This window comes from Medicago sativa, chromosome 7 (assembly GCF_051527215.1).
Source record: "Medicago sativa cultivar Bolivia chromosome 7, Bolivia_mono, whole genome shotgun sequence".
Lineage (NCBI taxonomy): Eukaryota > Viridiplantae > Streptophyta > Magnoliopsida > Fabales > Fabaceae > Medicago > Medicago sativa.
The window spans coordinates 48,227,361-48,252,446 of record NC_140755.1 but is presented as its reverse complement, the minus strand read 5'-3'; the positions used below and the strand labels follow the sequence as shown (position 1 = coordinate 48,252,446).

Genomic DNA, 25,086 nt, shown 5'->3' with positions numbered 1-25,086 from the left:
GTTAAACGAACGCTACCGTAAGCAAAAACCCTGAACTTAAAATCTCAAACCCCTCCTCCTCATTTTCAAAACCTAACAGAAAAAAAATCCCCCTTCCCCAATCACCACTCCATCACTTTCTCACTCGCAACAATGTTCGGATCTTCATCTTCCACCCAATCATCATCCTCCACATCAGCATTCTCATTCGAATCCTCTCCATTCGGATCCTCCTCACCTTCACCTTTCTCCACCGCAACAAACCCTACCTCCACTGCTACTGCACCTTCTTCCTTCAATTTTGGATCCTCTTCTTCCTTATTTGGTGCTTCTCCCGCTTCCTCCACACCGGCCGCTGCATCTGCTCCTTCCACTTTCGGTTCCGCCACCGCTGGTTCGCCGTTTGGTGGTGGAACTCCCTCAACTCCGGCGAATCTCTTTGGCGGAGCTTCATCTGCTTCAACAACGCTATTTGGAGGAGCGGCTTCGGCTTCGGCTTCAACAACGGCTTCCACAACGATGTTCGGAGGAGCGTCACCGGCTTCTTCTACGCAGTTTGGATTTGCTTCATCTGCTTCATCGACTCCGGCGTTCGGAGCACCGTCCTCGGCTTCTTCTACGCCGTCATTTGGAGCACCGTCATCGGCTTCTTCTACGCCGTCATTCGGAGCACCGTCATCGGCTTCTTTAATGCCGTCATTCGGAGCACCGTCATCAGCTTCTTCTATGCCGTCATTTGGAGCACCAGCGGCTTCGGCTTCATCGACTGCGTCGTTTGGATTTACATTTTCATCATCTGCTTCATCGACGCCGTCGTTTGGAGCACCATCATCAGCTTCTTCTACACCGTCGTTCGGTGCACCGTCATCGGCTTCTTCTACACAGTCATTCGGAGCACCGGCTTCTACGCCGTTGTTTGGAGCACCGTCATCAGCCTCTTCTACGCCTTCGTTTGGTGGAATAACCTCTTCTGCAGCAACGCCGTCGTTTTCACTTTTTTCAAAACCCTCTGCTCCAGTTAGTACTATAACCGCAACGACTTCTTCTAATTCGTCAGGGTTTTCATTAGGAAACTCAACTGCATCTGCTTCTCAACCAGCATTTGGTTTCAGCAATGTGTCTTCGTCTCCGGCGGTGGCGGCGTCTTCAGTGTCCGGTACACCGGCTGCTGCTAAGCCAGCGAGTTCCTTCTCGTTTACTACATCATCGGCGCCGTTGTTTTCAACCTCGACTGTGACGACTACAACAGCCTCCACAACTACGACTGGTGCTGCGATTGTTTCGGCTTCTGTGCCTGCTTTTGGTGCTACTGTTCCTGGATCTTCTGCTCCAGCGAGTGGTGGATTTTCGTTGTCAGTTGCTCCAGTGGCAGCAGGGTCTAGTGGAGCTGGCTCGTCGTCAGCCAGTAGTGGATCGTCGTTTGCGGGTTTTGGTGTAGGAAGCTCGGCGTCTACTGCTTCGACAGCTTCTTTTGGGACGGGGTTTCAGTTTGCTAATAAGACTTCAACTCCGGCTGTTTCAGCATCTACTGCTCTTACATTCGGTAAGCCATGTTTTTTAAATTGGAGTATGTTTATTGTTGTCTTTGTGGTGTGTGAACTGTCTTTGTTAGTGTTAAAATGGAGTATTTTGATTTTCATATTTGATGCTTCTTTTCATCTTTGAATTTATTTGTTGCTTGCACACAAATGAAGTTGTATTATAGAATATGGTACACGAAAATGTTGAGAGTGAGTAACTGAGATGTAGCTTGGTTTTGCGTTTGAAGCTCCAAAAGCACGTTCAGTTATGCTCCTGTTGCGATTTCATAGAAGCTACAAAACTAAGCTTCTACTGTAAAAGTGGAAAAGTTGTCATGGAACCAAGCAGAGCATAACATAGAGTGGAGGGAAAGGGAAGTATGTAGATAATTACTTTAAATTACATGTTACAACTTCGTAGGTTACATATTGTTAGTTTAATTGGTTAGAGTTTATTAGTTATTACAGTTAGGCAATCCTCTAATTGCAATAGGAGAGGAAGGGTAAAAATAGAGAATGTAAGTGAAGCGAGTTAGTTGATCCATTAGTTTTTGGAGTGAGAGACCAGGCACTCAAATCTTTGTGGAAGACTGATATTATTGTGTATAAATTCTTGCTCGTCTCGAACCTCAATGTCCATTCATTCATGGAGGATATCCAAATAAAATTTACTTAATTTATTTCTGTTAATCTCTATATTGTGAGTTTGTATCTGTAGTAACTCAATGAAAAGATGGCGGGAGGGAGAATTTTACAAGTAGAGTTAGAGTATGTTGTAAGACAAACTTGGAAGCATTTCTGCGTTGTTTTGATTCCTTGGTCATTGTTATATTATTTGTTGTTACTTCTGGTCTAATTTCCTGTTAGGAACCCAAGAATTAAGATTCCAAACGAATTCCTTAAAACTGGGCAGAAATGAATACACAGAGCAATAATTCTAACTAGGATAAAGATTGATCAACAAAATTGTGAAAAGAATTCTTTGAATATCTCTGTTATTATCAATTGAATGGGATGATAGGATTGAAACAGAAGATACAAAAGGTTTGTAATGAAGAAGATAACCTTGCACTCAAGGCTACCCCAAGGGAGCACTCTCCCCTCACTAGAGCATTCTCTAGTTTACAACTTTCATTAAATGAATTCCTAATCCTTCTAAAGGGAGGTAAGTCCTATTTATAAGCAATAGGAGATTAACATCAATTAAGACAGAAAGTCTACCAAACTTAACTACTAACCCCTAATTAACTTCTTAACACCAATCCTAACAAACTCCCATTGATTCTAAGTCCTAACATTTCTGTTTATTCATGCATTAGTTTATTGGATATTTTACTGTCATTTATTTATTCTTGTAGTGAGAATTATGAAATTAGTTAGATTTACAACATCTAATAGGGGAGGGGTAACCTTGGCGCAACTGGTAAAGTTGTTGTCATGTGACTGGAAGGTCACGGGTTCAAGTCCTGGAAACAGCCTATTCTGTAAAAAACAGGGTAAGGCTGCGTACAATACACCAAATGGTGGGACCCCTTCCTGGACCCTGCGTATGCGGGAGCTTTAGTGCACCGGGTTGCCCTTTTACAACATCTAATAGGGCTGCTTTATATCTATCGAGTATAATGGGATAAGTTTATTACAAAAGTCCATTTGCTTCTAATCTTTCTTTTTCTTCTAGTTAGATACAGGCTTACTGTTGTCTCCGTCTTGTGTTTCCTGTGTCTAATTTTAACTTGTGTTCCCCAAATATCTAAGCTTTTTACTGTATTACTAATTACTATGTGGCATAGTAGTTAATAGCGGATAGCGGCGCGTAGCAGCCGACCCCAAAAATGCTATAGCGGGATAGCGCCTAGCGCTATGACCGCTATTTCATAACTTTTAGGACAAATTATATAAATAATACTATAACAATTATCACAGAAATCACAGTAAATCTTTTTCTTATCATTCAAATCCTTCCAATGATTAGATTGCCAAGCAATGTCGAGATTATCACTGGTCCGTTTATGTCTTTGAGCACATGAGTCAACAGACACAGAGTTTGATTGAACACCAGAAGCTGATGCTGCCATGACTGTGTTGTCCACAAAAACAACAAAAATAAGGAAACAGAGAGCAGAATAGAGGATGAACAAAACAGAGGATGTTTGTGATATGTTTATGAACAAAACAGAGGATGTTTGTGATATGTTTATGAACAAAACAGAGAGGAAGATTTATAGAAGAGAGCAAACACGAGGTCAAGAAGTTACAAACTTGAGGAACGGCGGCGGTAAGGAACGACGGCGCATGACGGTGCGACGGCGGCGTTTTACGGTGAGAAGATGTAGTTTTACGGTGAGAAGATGTACAGATCGTCCGTTTTTTGAGAGAATGCGTTTTGGGGTGAGAAGATGAAAGGCGCCGTAAAGAATGAAAGAAGGAAGAGAGAAACTGAAGTTATTAGGGTTTGACGAAAATGACAAAAATACCCTTTTTTTTTAAAAACCAAGGAGAATCTTGTATTTTCACGTAAAATGAAATAGCGGTGCTAGACTGCAAAACCGCTATGCAGTGTTGCGGCCGCGATTGCGCCGCTATCTCATAACGCTACGCCATGGCTTATTGCATAGCGGTCCGGTACCGCACCGCACCGCGCGGCCGCTATTGGCCGCTATAGCGCCGCTATTAACTACTCTGCTATGTGGGGTTTCTCTATACTGGCAAGTGCCTAGAGAGTATTGTGGGATCATAATAGTGTAGGGTTGTTTTTAAAGGAAATAGTATTATGGTATGGTATACTAAATTTTGTGGGCCAAGGGATAGATGTTAAGTAACTGCGAACAATTGATGGAAGATACTGATCCAGGTTCCACTTTGATTGAAGGAAATTCAAACCAGAATGAGTTAAAATATTGTTGGTAGGAATATTTATTGAGTTAAAGGATACGAGAGAGCTAGCATTTCATCCAAAATTTTACTTCTTTATTCAGACATGGTAAGAGCCATGGCAGTAAGTATATTGCACAATGAACTTTTCTGCCGGCGATAAATATCGCAGAGTGTATCATAATTGAAAAGGAACTACAGTTAAATTATGTTTTTAGAGGTTGAGTGGAACATTTGCTTATTTATTATGACTTGAACCTTGATTTTTAAGTTAATATCTGATATATTATCTAATGTTTTTACTTAGGTTACTTATTTTTACGTTTAAATATGATTTGGAAAATAGGTCTTCAAATACACACTTATCTCGATTTGATAACCATGGTGAGAACCACAGTTTATGATAGCTAAAGTTGTGAAAAAAGAATCCAGTTAGGAACTATTTGCCCTTGACACATTTCTTAGCATGGAATTAGAATTCATTGGGATTTATTTAGGGATATAGCCCTTAAATCTACTTGAACCTTAGCTCAACTTTGATATGTGGTAAATTGTTTCAAGGGACGGAGCTTGCATTGGTCAAATTCTGAATAGCTTAACCACACTTTTTTTACCTTGAACTTGACTACTAAACTATTTTTAACTTTTCAGTTGAAAGTTAATAACTTTTTAATATTGCCAGCATGCCGGAAGCAATTGCTTTAGATTTTTAAGATTGACAAATTCAAAAGTAGAGCAGGAAAATATGTTTATACTTTTCTGATGCATGTCCTTGTATTTTTATGAATTTGGGATTCATAATTGTGTTTCAATACTTTTTCTATCTCACTGAAGAAATTTACTTTCTCATTCTTGTAAATTAGTATCTTTCCTCATTGTTGATAATTAATTCTGCAGGGGTGAGCACTTCAACCTCTACTGCTCCAGCCGTTTCTAGTTCGAGCACTAGTGCATCTGCTGCTGTTGTGGCTTCCAGTAGTGGGTATGTACACATATATAGTTAAAAGTATTTCCTTTTTACCTTTCCAGAAAATGCAAGCGAAATATTTAATTATTCTGTATTTGTATTCATTTTCTTTTTTCTCTGGATTTTCTGATTTAAATTTTTTCATCCGCAATACAATATATTGGTCGTAAAATAGTGATAATCACACTTTTCCTCACTTCATATCTATTACTATACTTCATTGTATATGCACGAGGGCTGAGAAGTTACTAGCAAATTATAGTATAATGATTTTAATACGTTCTTTTCTACATGTCCTATAGAACTACTTCAACTGTCAGCACATCAGTTGCCGCCACACCAAAATTGCCGTCTGAAATCACAGGGAAGACTGTGGAGGAGGTCTGACATCTGCTCCCTTTACATTTTTATATCCCCTGTATTATGTTTATTTGTTGTTAGGTAATTGTAGCTGTTAATAATGAGTATACTGTATTTGATTGTTTGAGTAAGAATTGAACTGGTCTTTTGTCAAATTATACTAAAGTACAAACCCCTAACAAATATTGTTCTATTTGCAAAACTTTTCTTTTGTAATAAAATGAAGGATGAGAAGTTTGTTTGGTATTGCCAACACTAACATTTTTTAACGTATTCTCAGTTATATTATCCTCTGTTTCTCTATTTCCCTCCCTAATCTTGAAACTCTATGTAGATTATCAAGGAGTGGAATTCTGAGTTGCAAGAGAGAACGGGGAAATTTCGAAAACAAGCTAATGCAATAGCTGAATGGGATCGCAGGATTTTACAGAATCGTGATGTTCTATTGAGGCTTGAGGTTTGTTTGTCTTCAAATGACCATTTTTAATGATATTCTACATGAAAACAACTAAAGTTAGCAGTTATTTCTCTATAGCTTATTTATATTGTTATAATCTAGATTGAAGTGGCCAAAGTAGTTGAGACACAATCAAGTTTGGAGCGGCAATTGGAGTTGATAGAGACTCATCAACAGGAGGTATTTTGAGAATTTTTCTCTTCCTAAATAGTTTGGCTTAAGCTTCTTTTTCATGCATTTCTAGGAGATATTTTCATTATGACTGAATGTTCATAAACTTTAGTGCTTGTATTCTATTTTGTAGAGGATTGTTTGACTACTATGTTTCTCTTCAAACATTGAACTACTAATGCTCATGAATATGTAAGCATATAAAATAGAACAGATAAAATAATGATTAAATTAAAAAAACAATAAAACGATGATCCCAACTAATATGTTATTTTAAATGCTCTTCCTAAACACTTTCCACTCCCAAAAGTGGTTAGAGCATTAGCACTAGTGGAGATGCCATTGTTTTGCAATAGGTGGGTGGATTTTTGGGTTGGATTCAGCTTCTGACCTACAAAAATCACATCTTAGTAGAAAACTTGGAACTGCACAATCACAGTAATTTTACATGCTAATATGTCCCTGATCAATTTCAACAAGAAGTGTAGATAGCTAGGAATACGCGAAAGGAACTCTTCGGAGTTATATGAGTTTTACAATCTGAATCAAAATTTTGAATTTGTTTGACTACTGTGTTTCTATTCTAACATTTAACTTATAGATGAAGCTATATAGTGTCGGTCATTTCATCTAACTTTTCTTTCAGGCTGTCAGACATTTCCTAATAGTATCAGATTGAAAATTTTCAATTTAATGTAAATAAACTTGTTATTTACCCTCAAAATCATCACATAGATTAAACACTCCACTATTCCATGCAAAAATAATTTTGAACTGAGTTCAGTATTATGAAAAAATCTCTTCATTACTTGCAACCCTTGTGTCAGTTCAGTATTGTGAAAAAATCTCTTCATTACTTGCAACCCTTGTGTCAGGTTGATAAGGCCTTACAAAGTGTTGAGGAAGAAGCTGAACGTATTTACAAGGATGAGCGTGGTTTACTACTTGATGATGAAGCTGCGTCCACAAGAGATGCTATGTGAGTTTCAAACTCTCTTTTTTTCCCCTTAATCAGTATCAGTATCTTTTTTCCCCCTTAATCAGTATCTTGCTCTAGTTTAACTCTATGTAATGTAATATGAATTGCTATAATGTTAATGCGGATATTTTATTTTTTAAAGTGCCCATGGTTGAATTGTCTTATATTCGTTATGTTTTGAGCTTTAAACCACATCATTGTTAGAGAGAGTTTCAATTCTTTATTTCAATCTGTATCTTTTAGTGTGAAATAATTTTGATCTGTGACTGTTGAATTATTTTATACATAATTATCATATACTTCACACTAAATAGGGTTATCAATCATGAATGAACATGCACGTAACATTACATAAAAAGTTAAAACCACCAAGACTCTAACTATGAAGTAAATGTTTACGGTTCAACATATTTTGCTGCTCTAATAGATTACCTGTAAATTCGCATGCAATACACTTTTTTAAAATCAAGGAGAATATCATGTGTTTGGTTGTGTGCTTTGTAGATTTTTAAGTTGAATGAAATTTTACATGTGAACTCAACATGATAAACAAGTCAATGGTCAGGTTTATACAATCAGAAGTGTCTGCTGAGGTATATGAACAAAAGTTTAATTTGTAGTTTAACTATGTATTACACCAACTATTTTATACAGGGTATTACATTGATCTATGTCATCACACTGATCTATTTTATATAGGGTATTATTACATTGATCTAAAGTGAAATTTGTCGGACAGGGTATTACAAGAACGTCCATAGTTAAATCACCCTAACTATTTTTGATCTATTTGACAAATTTCTATGTAAAAATAAAAACCATATGAATCATTAAAATATCAGTGTGAAGTATATGATAACTATGTATAAAAAATAATTCATTGACTTGTTTAAGTAAGATCCCCAACCACCAACCCTGGTCACAAACAGAAGTGTTTTGTAAAATTTATTTCAACAATATTTCATCCTATACTATGCGTCATCTCAAAAATGAAATTCAATATGCAACTGAAGGCAATGTATCTCTTGAAAATTATGTGCTTACATTTCTCCTTTACATTCTATCTTCATTACTGATGCTTTCCTTCATCTCTATATACTTTGTTTTGCAGGTATGAGCAGTCAGAACTGATAGAAAGAGAACTAGAGCAAATGACAGAGCAGATCAAGTCAATTATCCATTCCCTTAATTCAAACCAGGGTGGAGAGGTTGAAGCACCAGATGGAATGACACCACTAGATGCTGTTGTTCGAATTTTAAATAATCAACTAACATCTCTCATGTGGATTGATGAAAAGGTTTGTATTTGTCAATGTGCTATAGCTGCTTGTTATAATCTTCAAAATCTTGTTTTTTTATTTACTTTTTCTAAAAAAAATTTATTGAGATTTATTTTCTTCACTATTTATATCTCTTTCTTGTGTAATAGCCTAGTAAAGGGGCTTTTACCATATGTCCTGATCCCCCAAACATGTTATCATGGAACTTTGTATGAGATGTATTTATGATATGTGCATAAAAGTTCTAATTATTCCTCAAGTAAAACTGAAAGTAAGAAGTTGCAAAAGTAGGGAATAAGTTCTAGAATCTTAAACTTTTCCAGTTTGATTGTTGCTTTTTTTTTTTCTTTTTCAAGTGATCTGGCTCTGACATTGGTCAATCTACTTCAGGCTGAAGAATTTTCTTCCCGCATTCAGAAGTTATCAAACCAAGGTTCTGCTTCAGATCGTCAGCTGACGGGACCTGGAATATGGATGTCGTGATATTTCCGGAGATTCTGGATGAACTGTTATATAATTACTATTACTATGAATTTTCCTATTGACTCCCCAACAATTCTATAATTTCATTTTGAAGCATTATGAAATTTTGAGGATTGTTAGTATTAAGGAATGTTGTTTCTTGTTAGAACCCTTACCGAAAAAGTTGATATCTGTAACCAGTAGCTGCTGTGGTTTTACAGATGATCGAAGGTACACTGCCTGTGAATTTGCAAATAGTTAAGTGTGTATTCCTTCCAAACAAATTATTTTGCTAATTGGTAAACATTTAGTAGTAGGTTATGGAATTTGTCTTTGTACTTGCAATTGCAACTGTGAAAGGTGATATTTGTGCGATTGATTCCCCTGTTGAATAGAGGGAGTTTAGTAGAGATAAATCAGTGCTTGCGATTTCACTGCTGGGATCTGTCTTGTTTATGCTATTTGCGTATGAAGACTTACTATGTTTGATTTTAACATGTTTGGTGTAAAATTGATTTTGCCTCCAAGATTGATTATATTTGAAGTTAGGATTTGTAGCCTTTGAATCTTGAATTTGATTTTCACACAAGTTTATAGTTCAAATCATTTTTAAATGAATGCATCCAAACACAAACCACTTTACTTTCAACTCATTTTTAGCTAGAATCAATTCTGCAGAAATAATTCCACTCAAAAATCAAAATAAATTCTTGCGTTAACATGCTCTCACATCACGTTGCTAATTAAAAAGATGCAGAAAATCTCAAATCTCATGCAAATACTTATACTAACCAAAAGACCTGTTTTAATTTACTTTTAATTTTAGGGAAATGTTAACGAATGCCCCTGGGGCACACTCTTTAAGACCCATAAGTAGTAAGTATTTTTAAAAATACATGTAATCATTTCTTTGAAAATCGAAATATTTGACTTTTTAAAATAATAATTACTTATTTTAAAATGCTTAAAGAGTGCCCCGGGGGCACTTGTTAACATGACCCTTAATTTTAATACATATACAAATAAATGGTCAATTTCTTTAAAATCTAAATTGAAACAATGAAACACTAATATCATATTAATAGATACACATTAGACTTGACGACTTTGATATCTAGCCATGATTACAATTAAAAGGATAACAATGGAAAGAAGTGTAGATGACCTAACTTTTTCATCTAACTGTGATGTATCTCCTGTTGCATTTTCAATCCCAGGGTACTTGAATAAATCATTCATAAGTGACTGAAAACTTTGTATCAGTTCCAAGACTTTTCCTTTCATGATATGAAATATCCAGTTTAAGATTTCTATGCTGATCTCTCTTTGCTCTGAACTCTTAGGTCTTTTACCTTTAGCTGGATGGAAGAAAACAATGTTAGATGGAAACACTTGTGAGATATTACTAAAGAAAAACCATTATATATTTCATTTTACGAAGCATGGACACTCCTCGAATTAAGCGTGTCTTGTTGTGGGACATCTGCCGTGTCCGACACCAACACATAATTACACTAAATTATGTGATTTTCTCAAATTATTAGCGGTGTTGGCATGTCAGTGTTGTGTCTGTGTCTGTATCCGTGTTATATATCATTCCTTCTCTTCTTAGTGAATATTTCTTTTGGTGGTCGTTGTTATAGTTTTCATTTCGTCTTTCATAATTCCATTCCACAAGTTAGTAAAATACAGACCTGAATCAGGCAACTCCAGAAGCCTTTGCTGCAACACATTTCTTATGACAGCATCCCAAATGGCTTCATCAGATGATAATGAAATCACTAAACTCTACAAGTTATAATCCGAGACACATTTCATCAACACAAAATTAAACAATATCAACAACTAAAGTCAGAAAAACAAATAAAATATCGTTAAAAAGATTCGAATTTTCATGATTTCTCTTAATCCTTAAAGCCGTGTTGGGTCATGAGGGGAGTCCAGGGACCACCCGCATCAAAGCAGACTGGCAGAGCAACCACACAAGTGAGAGAGACACTACACTTTTATCCAAAACCTTAACGCAATGAGTTCATGTGTCATTTCACTTATAAAGTGTTCAACTCCCACTTTCTTATCCAATGTACGACATATAACTCAAACATGCACACACCAATTATTGATTGTGTTTTGAAACTATGGAAAATGCTTTTCGATGTTTTGAAACTATGCAAGTCAAGAGAGAAACCTTAACAGCAGGATCAGCTTGCAGCAACTGAAGAGCATTGTAAAGCCTATTATATCCTTGAGATTGCACAATCCTTGAATCATAATCATAAGAGTCTGCGATCTGTTGATCTATGATTGTGGTTGATACTGCTTTCATAAATCTGACACAACAATTTGAAAAGGAATGCTCAACTTGTTATTATTGCTTGTATAAAATTTTGCCACACGATTCTTAAAAACTTTTTACAAGTTACTACAAAGGAAAGAAAGCTGAATATTTTGGTGTAATAAGAAATGTTACGACCATTAGGACTCAATACAAAAGATTTTGAGGTCTCTGTAATGACAACATAACCGCAATTTCGACTACATTAACCGTTTATTTCCGCATTTAGTAGCAATATAAAGCATTGCAGACAGCAATTTTTTAAAATCACTATATTGTCAAAAAAAAAAAAAAAATGACACTAATAAAGTTGAAGTTATAATACTACCATTTTCTTGAATTTAAAGTTCCCAAAAGTTCCTTTTATTTTTTGAAACAACAAATATGAGAGCTATAATACTACTTTCTTAAAGAAATCCTAAATTAATTATATTTCTTAGTGCACAATATGAAAGCATTACATTAATTATCTTTTCTTGATATATATTCCAAAACAAACAATTTCATCTAATCAAAAAGCTTCCCAAGAAGACCTCTAATTTATCTCAAAAGAGTAAGAAGTAACATAAGGGAATAAACTAGTTAATTCAGAAAACAAGAAACTCACTCTTGAAGAGCTGAAATTGCATCCTCAACTTCCATTTGAGATGGAACAGTGTCAAATACAGGAGTATAGAGATTACCACCTGATGTTATCTCTTGTTTTCTGCAGAACTGACCATTACAGCAACAAGAAGATAAGGTTTTATTGGCGTTACTCAGCTGAGGTACAAGATGATCAATATGCATAGTTCCACCTCCCATTGATGAATGATGATTGTTTTTTTTCCAATATCTTGATAAGTGATGACGAATGAGTAGTTGAGTGGGCTTGTTCAAAAATATAGGCCCAATGGCATTGCTGGGTCGGCATAAAGTCCGGGACAAATTTTTTCGAATTCTGCTCTTTACCCAACCAAAAATGTTCATTCCCAACTGAAATGACTATAATACCGCTGCGTGAGTTAAGTCAGAGATTTACACTAGTGTGAGTTAAGTCACGTAAAATTAACACTAGCGTGAGTTAACTCACGGAGGGGCATTTTTAGAAGTTTGGTTGGGAATGAGCAAAGCGTGTTGGGAGAATAGCAGAATTCAATTTCGTTGACTACTATTTTTCCCACTTTATCGTGCGCTCTATTTTTTCCCTTCCAAAATACCCTTTGTTCGGATTATATAATTCGAAAACGATAAAAAATGTTGGAAGACAAAGCACTATAGAGATGTTTGTGTAGGTCCCATTAAAATATACGTTTCAGAAACTATAATCTGAAACCACTTAAAATAATTCGGCTTATATAATTCGTAAAATGTCAAACACCCCTAAAGAAGCAATTTGTGGTTTAAAAAAACCGCACATTTCGGATTATATAATCCAAACGGTATCAGAACATAAACCGACTCTATTTTTCTCTGATACATACATATGACAAGTCCTTCGATATATACATGCATTCGTAAAATTATAAAAAGTACTTTAATGGAAATGATAAGAAATAGTGGCGGAGCCAGGATTATTGTAAAGCCTAGGAAAAAAAAATTGCCCGCCATATCTATTATGAATATGGTTGAGGTCAATTTTAATTTATAGTCCTTCATTCATGTTTTTATATGAATTTTAAGATTTGATGCTCGCAAATTTATATGAAGGGAGCAAAAGGAGAAAAATAACATGAAAATAGATTATTTAAAAAAAAATGAAAAATAGATAAATGATAAAAAAATTATTGGAAATGAAGTTAATGGATAACAAATGTAATTATTACATATATGTAATGTATTTATCATCATCTTCATAAATGTGAAGTAAAATACAAAGACTTGAGAGTGATGAACATAATTTTTTATTTTTTTACAAGATATGATGTAAAAAATAGTTAATTATTTTGGGACAAGCAATGTGTGCAAATGAGACCTATTGTCGTTATTATTATGAATATCTCTATAAATTGTTGGGACACGCAATATGCATGGTGATTAATCAAACATATCTTCAATTTGAAGAATTAAAAAATAAGGGAGTATTATTGTCGTTATTATCATGATATCTCTATAAATTGTTGCATCCTAGAATCAACTAATGCAACTCGAGTAGAAGTTAATCTTTTCAAAACAAACAATATTAGCTAGTGTGTTCTTTCTTTCAATCAAACAATGGCTTATGTTAAGCTTGCTTTGGCTGCCGTCTTTCTTGCAACAATTTGTGTGTATTTTAACTACTTTTCTCACATTTATATACCATGCATTTCTTTTTATGTTAGAAAACTCATGGGAAATTAATCAGAATCAACTCTAAATTAATGAAGTAAAATATGCTCATTAGTAAAATGTTTATTAGAATACACATGTAAATATTTTTAATATGTAGTATTTATTTATTTATTTATTTATTTATTTATTTATTTATTTTCTTCTACTAAGTATATAACTTATTTAGGAATCATATGTCAAAATCATAACTGTGCTAAAAAAATCAGTAATAATATAATTTTTATTATGGCTTAATTTCACTTTCCCCCCTATCTTTTGCTAATTGTGCGATTTTGCACCTTTTTTTTTGAGCGATTTTGCACCCCCATCTTTTTCCAATTGTGTTTTGTTCAAAATTATCACTAAAAGAGGGGAAAGGGGGCAAAAGATGGGGTGTAAAATCGCTCAAAAAATAAGAAGAGGGGGTGCAAAATTGCACAATTGGCAAAAAAAAGGGGGCAAAAGTGCAATCAAGGGGGCAAAAAGATGGGGTGCAAAATAGCTCCAAAAAAAAAGAAGGGTGCAAAATCGCACAATTAGCAAAAGATAGGGGGAAAAGTGCAATTAAACCTTTTATTATTATCATATCAATTGTCATATGTAATTGTTCCAACTTTAACTGACTTTCCCATTTGCAGTCATAAGCCCGATGAAGAAGGTAGAAGCATGTGACACAACATGGTGTTATTCAGTTCATACAACAGTATGTGGCTCCGGATGTGGTTGCCTCGCGTGGGGAATAATTGGTGGTAATTGCGTACCACGACCATCTCTTACGAAGATGGTCGAAGAACATCCCAACTTATGTCAATCCCACATGGATTGCATGAAGAAGGGAAATGGGAGTTTCTGTGCTCGTTATCCTAATTCTGAAATCGAACATGGCTGGTGTTTTACCTCTAACGTTGAAGCCGAACGCTACTTCGAGATTCTCACTAATTCTGCAACAAACAACTTCCTCAAGACTGTATCTTACCCCATTAATGGAAATGGATTCTTGAAGATGCCTGTAGAGATTGCCACTTAATCTTGACATGTCTATCAACCATGCATTATATCATGAATCTTGATATGATACTAGCTACTTTTAATAAAACAATCTCTGTTACCAACTAATCAGTTGGTGTTGGTAGATATCCATTTGAATTTCAATAAATGTAGCATGTGCATTGGTGTGTCACTGTAATATATGTCATCATTGTAAGATAATGTAATGTTATGATTTTCATTTCCCTTTCGACAATTCTTCGTATAAAGAAAAAATACAACAACATTTGGGTTCTAATACTTTAACTTTCTGCCTTATCTCTAATGCCTGAAGAGGATCTCAACCTGGATGTGATGTATTCATCATTATCATGAAGTAAAATAGAATGAATTGAGAGTGACGAACAAAATATTATTTAGAAAATATAATTGATAAAAAAAAAAGTTAATATATTAGGTTTTGTCATAAAGATGTTATGTTAAGGTTTCGGTTTTTGCATGGTGTCTTTTGCGTAACAGGTTACCTACCAATGATAATTTGGCTAGGCGTGGTGTAATTACTCATTGTTTGTGAGTGAGTGCAGTGTGGTGGAAATGACATCCAACTTGTTTCTTAATTTTGTGTCAGTTTTGGCTCTCTTTGGTATTTGGTTCGTGCTTGGTTGAGTTTTTCTTCAGTTGACCCCAATGTTCTTCAAAATCACTTTATCAATATGCTTATTTGACAAGTGGCTTTAAAGTGTGGTGCTCTTTTATACACTTAATTAGGTTCGCTCGTGTTTAGTTCCTTTCGAATGAAAGAAATCATCGAATTTTTAATAATAAAGAAAAATCAATGACACAACTGATGGACATGATTGAGTATTATCAATATAAGCAATCAGTCATAGTTAATTATCCCTTAATGTTTACTTCACAACTATTTCTTTCATTAATCATTAAAGTCCTTAAGTGTGTGTGTGTGTGTCTATATATATATATATATATATATATATATATATATATATATATATATATATATATATATTTATGCATTGTCCATAACAACTGAGCTAAGCTTACGAGGACCTTAAGTGTGTGTGTGTATATATATATATATATATATATATATATATATATATATATATATATATATATATATATATATATATATATATATATATATGTTAGATGGTTAATTTACAACTGATGTATTATTTAATTAGTTAAACTTTTTTCGTGCATAACATTATTAAAGACTATAATAACAGTATCTCACACATTTTTTGTGTGTGGTAGCCGGGATTTGAACCCCAGATCTCACATATATTATGCATTGTCCCTACCAACTGATCTAATCTCACGAGAATACAGTATCTCACTCATTTAAATGACCGATATAATTATTTTTCTGTTTAAAAATAAAATTAAAATAAAAGTAGAAAGAGGAATGATAAGTGTGAAAATAATATTTTTAGAGTGAGTGTGAAAATGATATAGAAATTCTTACTACCTTCATCCTTAATTACATGAATCTTTTGATCTAGTTGCATAACATTTTCAAGAAAAAAGTTTGGTTGAGTGGCATATAGGGAGGGAAAAGGGGCGGAGCGGGTCGCACCAACTAGAGAAATAGGGTTGAAAATCTCACCCCGCCATGTTTTATGGCGGACCGACGGGCTGGCCAGTTGACCCGTCAATGTTTTTTTAAAAAAATTATTAATTAAAATCTTCAGATAAACAATGTAAAAATATATAAATTTAAAGCCAATTTTCAGAAATCTAAATATATAACTAATGACTCCACTAAAAATATAAAACTAATTATTCAAAACATATAAATTACATCTTCTAAAATTTTATAATAAATCAATAAGACATTGAAAATAAAAACTCTATGAGTTATAAATTAACTAATTGGTAAAAATATAAGGCTAAAATTATAAACAAAAAATGACAAAATTAATTGAATTCTTCCCCCCCAATGTATGAAGGTGAAAATTGGAAAATTGATTGTGACTTATAAATAAAAAGAAGTGAAAAAGAAATTTCTTTTTAACATATCAACCCAACGGACCAACCCGTGCCGTCCTGTCGCCGCCCTGCTTTTTAGCGGGTTAGGCGGAGCGGACTCCCTACTTGCGGCGAGTTCAAAATCTTAACCCACCCCGCTAAAAATAGTGGGTTAAACGGGCCAACCCGACGGATTCAATCCATTTTGCCATTCCTAGTGGCATAATATTTTCGAAGCAATTTTTAAACATGAGTTCTAGAAGTTCGGCTACATTTTTTTGCCTGTGGAGAAAGATTAAAACCAAGCAAAATGTAGTAAGTTAAATAATAGAAGTGACTAACAAAAAACATTATAAACCTAGTAAGTCAGTGCTGCGTACCAGCATTTTAAAAGTTGTGTTTTTTTTTTTTTTTAAAGAATGAATCATACATTTTTTTTTTTGAAGGAGAATCATGCATTTTAAAAGTTGTGTTGCCTGGCTATTATAATACAAACTGTGAGAGAGAGACAAACTTCGGGTCATTTGTTGAACATAGGATGCATAGTAAATATTTGAGAGGATTCAAGCTAAACAAAGAATAATGGGTGTATTTTTAAAAGTCGATGTGTTCAGTTCAATATAGCTCCGCCATGTACAATATTAAAAATAGATGGAGTATAATATGGTGACTAGTTTGTCAAAAAAACAAAAATGGTGACTAGTGATCAAATACATATTCAACTTGAAGAATTAAAAATAGAGGAGTATTATTGTCGTTATTATCAGGATATCCCTATAAATTGTGGCATCCTAGAAGTTAATCATTTCATAACAAACAATTGAAGCTTATTCGTTCTTTGGATCAAACAATGGCTTATGTTAAACTTGCTTTGGCTGCCGTCCTTCTTGCAACAATTTGTGTGTATTTTAATATTTTTCTCATCATTGGATACCATGCATTTCTTTTTATATGTTAAAAACACATGATATATTAATTAGAATCAACTCCCAATCAATGGAGTAATATTAAGTAATGAACTTTTTTTTTTTTTTAGAAAATTAAGTAATGAACTTACCACCGTCCTTAATATATTATATTTTTTTAACAAGCAAAAATGATATATATTAACACCGACAAGCAGTCTCTTCAGCACAAGTTGTACCAAAGAGACCATAAAGAATTTATAAAGTCAGCACTTGAAAACAAGTACAAATCAGCCGATGCCCAAACAAATAAGGGGACTTGACCACCACATAAGAGTTCCAAAAGTTAAACAGACTTTCCTAGCTTTAAGCCACCATAAAGAATACGACTTAACTTTTCTAATAATTGAAACATAGTATTTTCTTTATGCTTAAATAACTTGCTGTTACGCACATTTCAAACAATCCAAGCTCACACTAACCAAATCAACTGAAGGATGGATCGCCGCGATTTCAGACCACATGTGTAATAAATGAATTGCTGAAAATGATACGTAATCACATGAGAATCCACACCATCAAAACTGATCCACGACCGCACTAGCTGCCACAGAGTACCAAAGGTGCTACATGAGAGGAACAAGTGATCACGTCCTCCTCGTGACCGCACCCATCCACACAAAACCGATCTGATGTAGAAATGATACCACGCTTCACCAAATTTGCTCACGAGGCAACCGCCACGCGAAAATGGAGACCTTCAACGGAACCTGTTTGTGCCAAATAGAATCTAAGTCTGAAAACACAGTCGGGTGCGCCTGAGTAGTGAGCATATCATAGACACTGTCATACCCCAATTTTTGACCCAAGACCCTACATTCATACACCGACACGTGTCCTATGACCCTGATCAGTCCCTGACTTTTCAGTGAAAAATTCGGCAGAGAGGTATTTTAAAATACCTCATTTTTGATTCCGAGTAAAGCCCTCTTCTCTCTTTATTTTTTCTTTTAGTATTTATTTCCATATTTTATTTTTAATAAAACTAAATTTTAATTCTATTTTCTTCTAAATCTTTATTTATTTATTTTATTTCTAATTTTTTTAGTCCTTATCTTTTTTCCCTTATTATTGTTATTACTTATTTATTTTTATGTCCAAATAATGTCCTAAAATGGTCCCGATACAGAACAGCCTGTCACAGGTCAAACTTAATCCAATCCACAAGCCTAAACTCGTTTCTTCTCCATCCCATCCCCAAGTTTAGGAACATAAGCGATCTTATCATCCAAGAGCCAAGGAATTCGGTTTGTTTCAAAACCCTAATCAAAACAATATAAATAGAACTGCAGATTCATCAAATAGGGGAGAGCGAAATTCACCCAAAAAAAAAACCTACAAAATAGAAACGTAATTCACAGAGAAAATATCGTTTTTTTTAATTGATTTTTAGAACTCACAACCGAGCCATACCAACTCAATCAACAGTTCCAAACGCCAATAACAATCGATTCAACAGCACCAGAAGGCAGAACCGCAACACAGAAAGAAGAAACATCAACAGTCCCAGCCGAACTCACACACAATCTCAAATCCATTCATCTCAATAGAACAACACAACTGTAACCTCAATCCACAACTCTCAAACCCATATCAAACCATCATCAAATCCAGATCGGCAACACAACACACAAACCGCGAATCCAACAACAACATAATCGATTCACACGCAGGACGAATCCAAACCACACACAATCAGATTCGGCCTCATTTACAAGCACAACCGTCAACACCGATCGACCCAAAGCACAGCCGAAGTTAACCATAAGGAAATCGGAGAACAATACAAAGAAATTCAAAGAAAGAGGTTGTATTTTCTTCCCCTTTAGATCTAGGTCTTTGTGTGCGTGTTATCGAAAATTTAGGCTTAGAATCGTGTAGAGGAGAGTGAACCGGTTAAAAAACAACAAAAAATTTAAAAAAAGAGAGCTTTTAGCTCAGGTGCGGCAGCGCTGCCGCGATTACTCGCCGACCACCGCACCGGAGTTTGCTCCGACCGGCCACCTCTCCATCGGAGAAGAAGAACATTTGAGAGAGAGACGAGAGCAAAAGAAAGGCAAGAGAGAGAAAACAAATTGCAAATGAATGCTTTCTGTCTTTACAACATATTTATAGGCCACTTGTTTGTTCCGGTGTGCGTGGGTGCATGCTTTACCATGCACCCTCGCCTTCTTGACTCTTGATACCAGATTAAACAGACCTGATTAATGCCTCTGAAGCCCAACACGCCTGGCTCTTTCTTTGAAGCCCATTTTGCTGTTTTTTTTCGTTTTGTTCCCATTGCACCCCCATAATACTGCCCCCCACCTTGTGATTGAACCCCATTTTATTTTAAGTCTCGCATGCATTTTATTTTTATCTCTTAGCATCATAGTTGTTTTATATTTTCTCAAGCATATTTTAAGATTAGATTTGTTATTTTATTCATATATTTATTTATGTCATTTATTTTAAAGCAAGAATTTTAGAATGTAAACTAGGCTTTGATGTAAATAATTTGTTTTTCTTGTCATTTATTCTCCGCAGACTTTAGAATGTATATTAGGCTTAATGTAAATCATGCATGTGTGTGTGCGTGTGTGTATGCCTTTTATTTTCTTTCTAGTTTAGGTTAAAGGTTTTTGTGGTGATCCAACGTCACCACAAAATACCTACGCTTTATTTTCCTGCTCCATTAGTGTTAATTTTAGTTTAGTTATTATTCAAAAACAACAAAAACATGCAAATAGTATCAAAATCACAAAAAATATTTTTATAATAAACCTTGATCCAAAATCAAGTGATCGTTCTTTTTATTTTCTTTCTTAATCAAATTTCAAATCAATTTTAATTCTATTTTGAGTCCAACACAAGCAAATACTCATTTGCCAATTTGGCTTTCTCTCATTTTTTAAACCTTTTTTTCAAAAACTAATAAAAAACACTCAATCAATCAAACGTCAATATCTACCCTGAACTACGAGGTTTTGATCCCTTACGGGTACGTAGGCAAAGGACACTCGTCCTTCCAAATCAATATAAAATGTAGATAAATAAGTCTCTTTTTTTTCTCTTCCTTTTTATCACTTTTAATTCCATTTTCTAGAGCAAGTAAGTTATAGCACAAAATGTTAAATAAAACCAAGAGGTTCTCGTAGAGTACTACGAACATAAAGGGTGCTAATACCTTCCCTTTATGTAACCAACCCCCGAACCCTAAATCTTTTAAAATGTGGTATTTGAACCTTTTTCCACTTTCTTTTGAAAAAAATTAAAAGTTCAGTCGTGAATAAAAATAGTGAGTCAAATGCTAATCAAATAGCATTGATCTCCGAAAAATGACGCGACAGAAATGGCGACTTCACTGGAGACGCCCTAAGAGGGTTGAGCCTAACTTGGCTTTATTTAACTTTTGTGCTATAACTTGCTTAAAAATAAAAACAAAAAAAAATAAAAGATGGAAATACGTGTATATATGTTCTTCCTTCTTCTTTCTTAAACGTGAGTGGTGAGATAAGTCCTACACCCGGGCTTGAGTGAAATGTAAGATAGGATGGGGTACAATCATAGTGCCATACCAGGAGCGGTCCTGCGCTATGTGTGCATGTGATATAACCCCACTCAATGAAGGTCTCTCGAAGTAATATGATGTCATCATGAGCAGTCGTGACCGGAGCTATTATTTTTGAACGACCGTCAAAGTTGAGAAACCTTTAGAGTTACCTAACCCATCTTGGCCTTTTTAGGACGTAGTTCGGTGGCTAAACCAAGAGCAGTCTTGAATTTAGTTGATACGCGATACTACACTCAAACTAGACTTCCTTGTGAATGTTATTAGACTAGGAGCAGTCCTATGCACCGATATATTCAAAAGGGGGTTGGAATTTGGGAACTTGGTAGAACCCGTGATACAGGTACATATGAAAAACATAGTCCCTACCAAATAACGTTGTTACCCTTGACTCCAACATGTGGACTTAACCTCACCATGTATTCTATGTACTTTGAGCATAAACATGCATTCATCCATAAAAAAAAATTTTGTCGAAGGACCTAGATAAGTCCTTGTATACATCAGAGATGTGGACCTTATAAAGAGGGACACAAAGGAACACAATTTCAAAAGTCTTAAACTAGATCTTAGCTTTGTTGGGGACTTTGTCTTTGGCTTTGCCTTTTCTTAAGAGAACTGTTCATAATATTTCAAATTATCAAATGATACAATGTTCCTTATGATGTTTACAATTACTTTGATAAGTCCTTTACCAAAAAATTGTGTCTATTTTTGCATAAGCAGCATGCATCATGTTGCATTTCATAGTCTCAATTCCGAGTCTCACAATTTTTTCTTTTCCATAAAAGGTCAACCCATCTCAAAAGAGTCATGGCGTCCTCGTCCGAAACCAACTCACATTTACAACACTCGAGCAATCGTGAGAAAAATATGGAATATCTCGAACATGAAAACCGAGTGCTCTGGGAGAAAATGGCAGCCATGCAAACTAAGATGGACGAAATGAATGAATTGATGAAAACACTGATGGTTGCACAGAATCAACCACCTCCTCCTCCTCCTATCAGGACTCAAGCTGAAACTGTTTCTATTGGCCCTGAATGGACGTTTTGTGCTGATACTCCGAAGTACTCTACACCACAACGTTCCATGCCATGGTTCCCTCCTTTTTCTACTGGAAAAATACTCCATCCCATTGCTTGTGAAGCTCAGATGCCTACTTTTCAACGTACAACTCATGTTCCTCAGCAAGTTACGATGCTTCCTCCAGCTGCTGTGACCTACTCAGCAACTGCCGTTCATACTATCCCACAATAAGAGGAACCTATCTTCCATTCTGGGAGTGTGGGGGCCTATGACAGGGTTGATGACCTGCAAAATAAGTATGATGAGATGCAGCGAGAAATGAGAGCTCTATGTGGGAAGAAAGTGTTTGGGAAAACTGCTTATGATCTCTGTCTGGTGCCGAACGTCCAGATACCCCACAAGTTCAAGGTCCCAGATTTCGAGAAATATAAAGGGAACTCCTACCCTGAGGAACATCTGACAATGTATCTAAGAAAGATGTCAGCATATGCCAAGGACGATCAGGTCCTTATCTATTACTTTCAAAAGAGTTTGGCTAGTCCTGCCTCGAAGTGGTACATGAATCTAGACAAAATAAAGATCCAAACTTTCCATGATCTGTGTGAAGCTTTGGTGCAACAATATCAATACAACATGGACATGGCCCCAGACCGAAGCGATCTTCAGGCTATGACTCAGGGAGACAAAGAAACATTCAAGGAATATGCTCAGCGATGGAGGGATACCGCTGCCCAAATCATCCCGCGTATAGAAGAGAAAGAGATGACCAAGCTCTTCATAAAAACTCTCAATCAGTTATACTACGAGAAGATGGTCGGAAGTACGCCCAAGAACTTCGCTGAGATGGTTGGTATGGGTGTACAGTTGGAAGAAGGAGTCCGAGAAGGACGATTGGTCAATGAAAGTGCCCCCGCTGGCAGTTTAAAAAAGAAAGACCAGGAAGTGAATATGGTGAAAGATCATGCTCGACGACAGGCTCATCCGCAAGTCAATCCACATCACCAGGCTCAAAAAACATTGCAGTATGATCCGATTCCTATGAAATATGCGGAGCTGCTTCCCTCTTTTCTTGAGAGGAACCTTGTCTAGACCAGCCCACCTCCGCCGATACCTAAGAAATTGCCGCCTAGGTGGAGACCTGACCTCTTTTGTACCTTCCCTCGTTGAAGATTGAATTCCAAAAGCTGATCGACGACGATGTCTTGCCTTTCAAGAATTTGAATCCGAGCGTGTAGCCGCAATTGGGTCGCTGTCAATGTTCTTTCTACTACTCATCTGCTCATCTAATATGTTTGTTGTTTGTCTTTCAAAAAATATCCTTTCGTCCTGCCTGAGACGAAAGTGAACTTGTTTAGGGCTTTTTGCTTCATGTATTTTCCATCATTAATAAAAAGGTCGTTTTGATCCCGACTTTGATTTTATTTTGTGCTTATTCTGGAAAAATGGTAATACAAAAAACCAAAAAAAAAATTCTTTAATCATTCTCAAATATCTGCATAATCATAACTTATACTTATTTGTCAAAATCAATAATCAAATCATGCATTAATAAGCCCGCTGAACACATTGACCATGTACTCTCTCTCGACTTTGAATTCCCTGTGTTCGAAGGTGAAAAAAGAGAATGAAGAGATTCCCGACAAAATCTCTCGTATACTGGGGCATCTTAGCCGTTGAAGCTATAAACAAAATCAAGAAGATTGCCCAGAAGGGGGCATTCACTTCCAAAGATTGGCATGAGATGTTACCGTTACCTTACATGGGTATCGTGCTTCAATACACATTTCAACATGGAGGTCGTGCTTCTTGTGGAGGTCGAAGTCCCGTCAATAGGAGTTCTGCTAAATTCCAAGGTTGAACTTTAAATGCATGACGACCTTGTACAACTTTATCAAAAAGGTTGAAACAAACTTCTGTTGGAACAAAATGTGTTTAACAATAAACCCTTGAGAGTTTTGATGATAACAAGGTATTAAAAAATAGTCAATTAGATAAGCTAATATTTGTTCAAGTGTACAAGACCATAGACAAAATTTGACATCTTAAATAGGTTCTGGAAGAACAAAAGAGAGCTAAGGAATCAACAAAAAGGAAGCTTGAAGCATCTGAAGAGAAATGCTCCTGAAGACAAAGTGCTCCTGAAGTGATGACGTCATCAGAAGCAAGTTCATCAGAAGCATCTCATCAGAAGCTGAAGATCACCAGAAGCTGAAGTTCATCAGGAGATGCAAGACTTAAAGCTTCAAAGGTTGTTCAATGGATTTAATCTCGTCTAAGCATTGCAGAAGACTGGAAGAGTGAAGGGACAACTATTTTGAAAGGATTTGAAGGCATTGGATGGTTGTTCTTTAAAGAACGTTGACAAAGTACAATTGTACGAAGTGTACAACCACTACCTCCACTACTCTGTTTTTGTCTCTGCTACAAGAGAAGAAAAACAGCTCTGCCTGCAACGATGTTCCCTCTCTATTGGAATGGATTTGAAATTGATCCTTCATAGGACAATAACCATATCAGGCAAAATATCATTGATGATTGATCGAAGATTCAAACGACTCTATTTTGATGTGTTGGCAATTCACAACGTCTCTTTCACACCTCTATATAAAGGAGTGAAGACTTAGAGATTGACAAGGACTCAACACCAATTTACAAGTGCCAAAACTCTACTGAAATTGTTCTGCATTCAAAAGTTCACTTAGAATTTCTTAACAACTTTCATATCTTAGAAATTCTAGAGTCTTAAGAGTCTGTATCTAATTTGTATTGTAAACACCACTGATTGTATATCAAGTGTTCAACCTCAAACATATTTCTTTGTAATTCTGTTTGAATAGAAGTCTCTTGCAGTTGTGCTTGAGCATTAGAAGTCTCTTGATTGTGTTCAGGAGCA

The 25,086-nt window shown here is 35.6% G+C and overlaps 3 protein-coding genes and 1 long non-coding RNA gene across 4 annotated transcripts in view; 2 read left to right on the top strand and 2 right to left on the bottom strand.

The window, feature by feature from the left end:
* Positions 1-67: 67 nt before the first annotated feature.
* On the top strand, positions 68-9,480 carry EMB2766 (structural constituent of nuclear pore). The gene is made up of 8 exons (XM_085722566.1): positions 68-1,522; positions 5,268-5,352; positions 5,640-5,718; positions 6,032-6,154; positions 6,257-6,334; positions 7,201-7,304; positions 8,416-8,602; positions 8,975-9,480. Exons 1-8 carry the CDS (start codon positions 133-135, stop codon positions 9,065-9,067), a joined length of 2,139 nt encoding a protein of 712 aa, XP_085578692.1. The 5' UTR covers positions 68-132; the 3' UTR covers positions 9,068-9,480.
* A 589-nt stretch (positions 9,481-10,069) lies between these two features.
* Positions 10,070-12,227, bottom strand: LOC146906344 (uncharacterized). The gene is made up of 4 exons (XM_085722565.1): positions 11,989-12,227; positions 11,235-11,376; positions 10,741-10,834; positions 10,070-10,404 (listed from the first exon to the last, which is right to left on the bottom strand). Exons 1-4 carry the CDS (start codon positions 12,183-12,185, stop codon positions 10,139-10,141), a joined length of 699 nt encoding a protein of 232 aa, XP_085578691.1. The 5' UTR covers positions 12,186-12,227; the 3' UTR covers positions 10,070-10,138.
* Positions 12,228-13,487: 1,260 nt separating this feature from the next.
* Positions 13,488-14,954, top strand: LOC146906343 (albumin-1-like). Its single transcript, XM_085723033.1, has 2 exons — positions 13,488-13,623; positions 14,309-14,954. Exons 1-2 carry the CDS (start codon positions 13,575-13,577, stop codon positions 14,695-14,697), a joined length of 438 nt encoding a protein of 145 aa, XP_085579159.1. The 5' UTR covers positions 13,488-13,574; the 3' UTR covers positions 14,698-14,954.
* Positions 14,955-17,751: 2,797 nt separating this feature from the next.
* Positions 17,752-25,086, bottom strand: part of LOC146906340 (uncharacterized) — a 47,340-nt gene continuing 40,005 nt past the window's right edge. The window contains exon 3 of the long non-coding RNA XR_015017651.1: positions 17,752-18,324. This is a non-coding gene — a long non-coding RNA (uncharacterized LOC146906340). The remainder of the gene's footprint in view (positions 18,325-25,086) is intronic.

Bases quoted from the DNA above. Each gene is read 5' to 3' on its own strand.
- EMB2766 (XM_085722566.1), top strand. From the start codon at position 133: ATGTTCGGATCTTCATCTTCCACCCAATCATCATCCTCCACATCAGCA. The intron at 1,523-5,267 runs GTAAGCCATGTT...TTAATTCTGCAG, and splicing joins ATCTACTGCTCTTACATTCG to GGGTGAGCACTTCAACCTCT. The intron at 5,353-5,639 runs GTATGTACACAT...CATGTCCTATAG, and splicing joins GTTGTGGCTTCCAGTAGTGG to AACTACTTCAACTGTCAGCA.
- LOC146906344 (XM_085722565.1), bottom strand. From the start codon at position 12,185: ATGGGAGGTGGAACTATGCATATTGATCATCTTGTACCTCAGCTGAGT. The intron at 10,835-11,234 runs GTTTCTCTCTTG...TATAACTTGTAG, and splicing joins AAGCTGATCCTGCTGTTAAG to AGTTTAGTGATTTCATTATC. The intron at 10,405-10,740 runs GTCTGTATTTTA...TCTTCCATCCAG, and splicing joins TCTGGAGTTGCCTGATTCAG to CTAAAGGTAAAAGACCTAAG.
- LOC146906343 (XM_085723033.1), top strand. From the start codon at position 13,575: ATGGCTTATGTTAAGCTTGCTTTGGCTGCCGTCTTTCTTGCAACAATT. The intron at 13,624-14,308 runs GTGTGTATTTTA...TCCCATTTGCAG, and splicing joins CGTCTTTCTTGCAACAATTT to TCATAAGCCCGATGAAGAAG.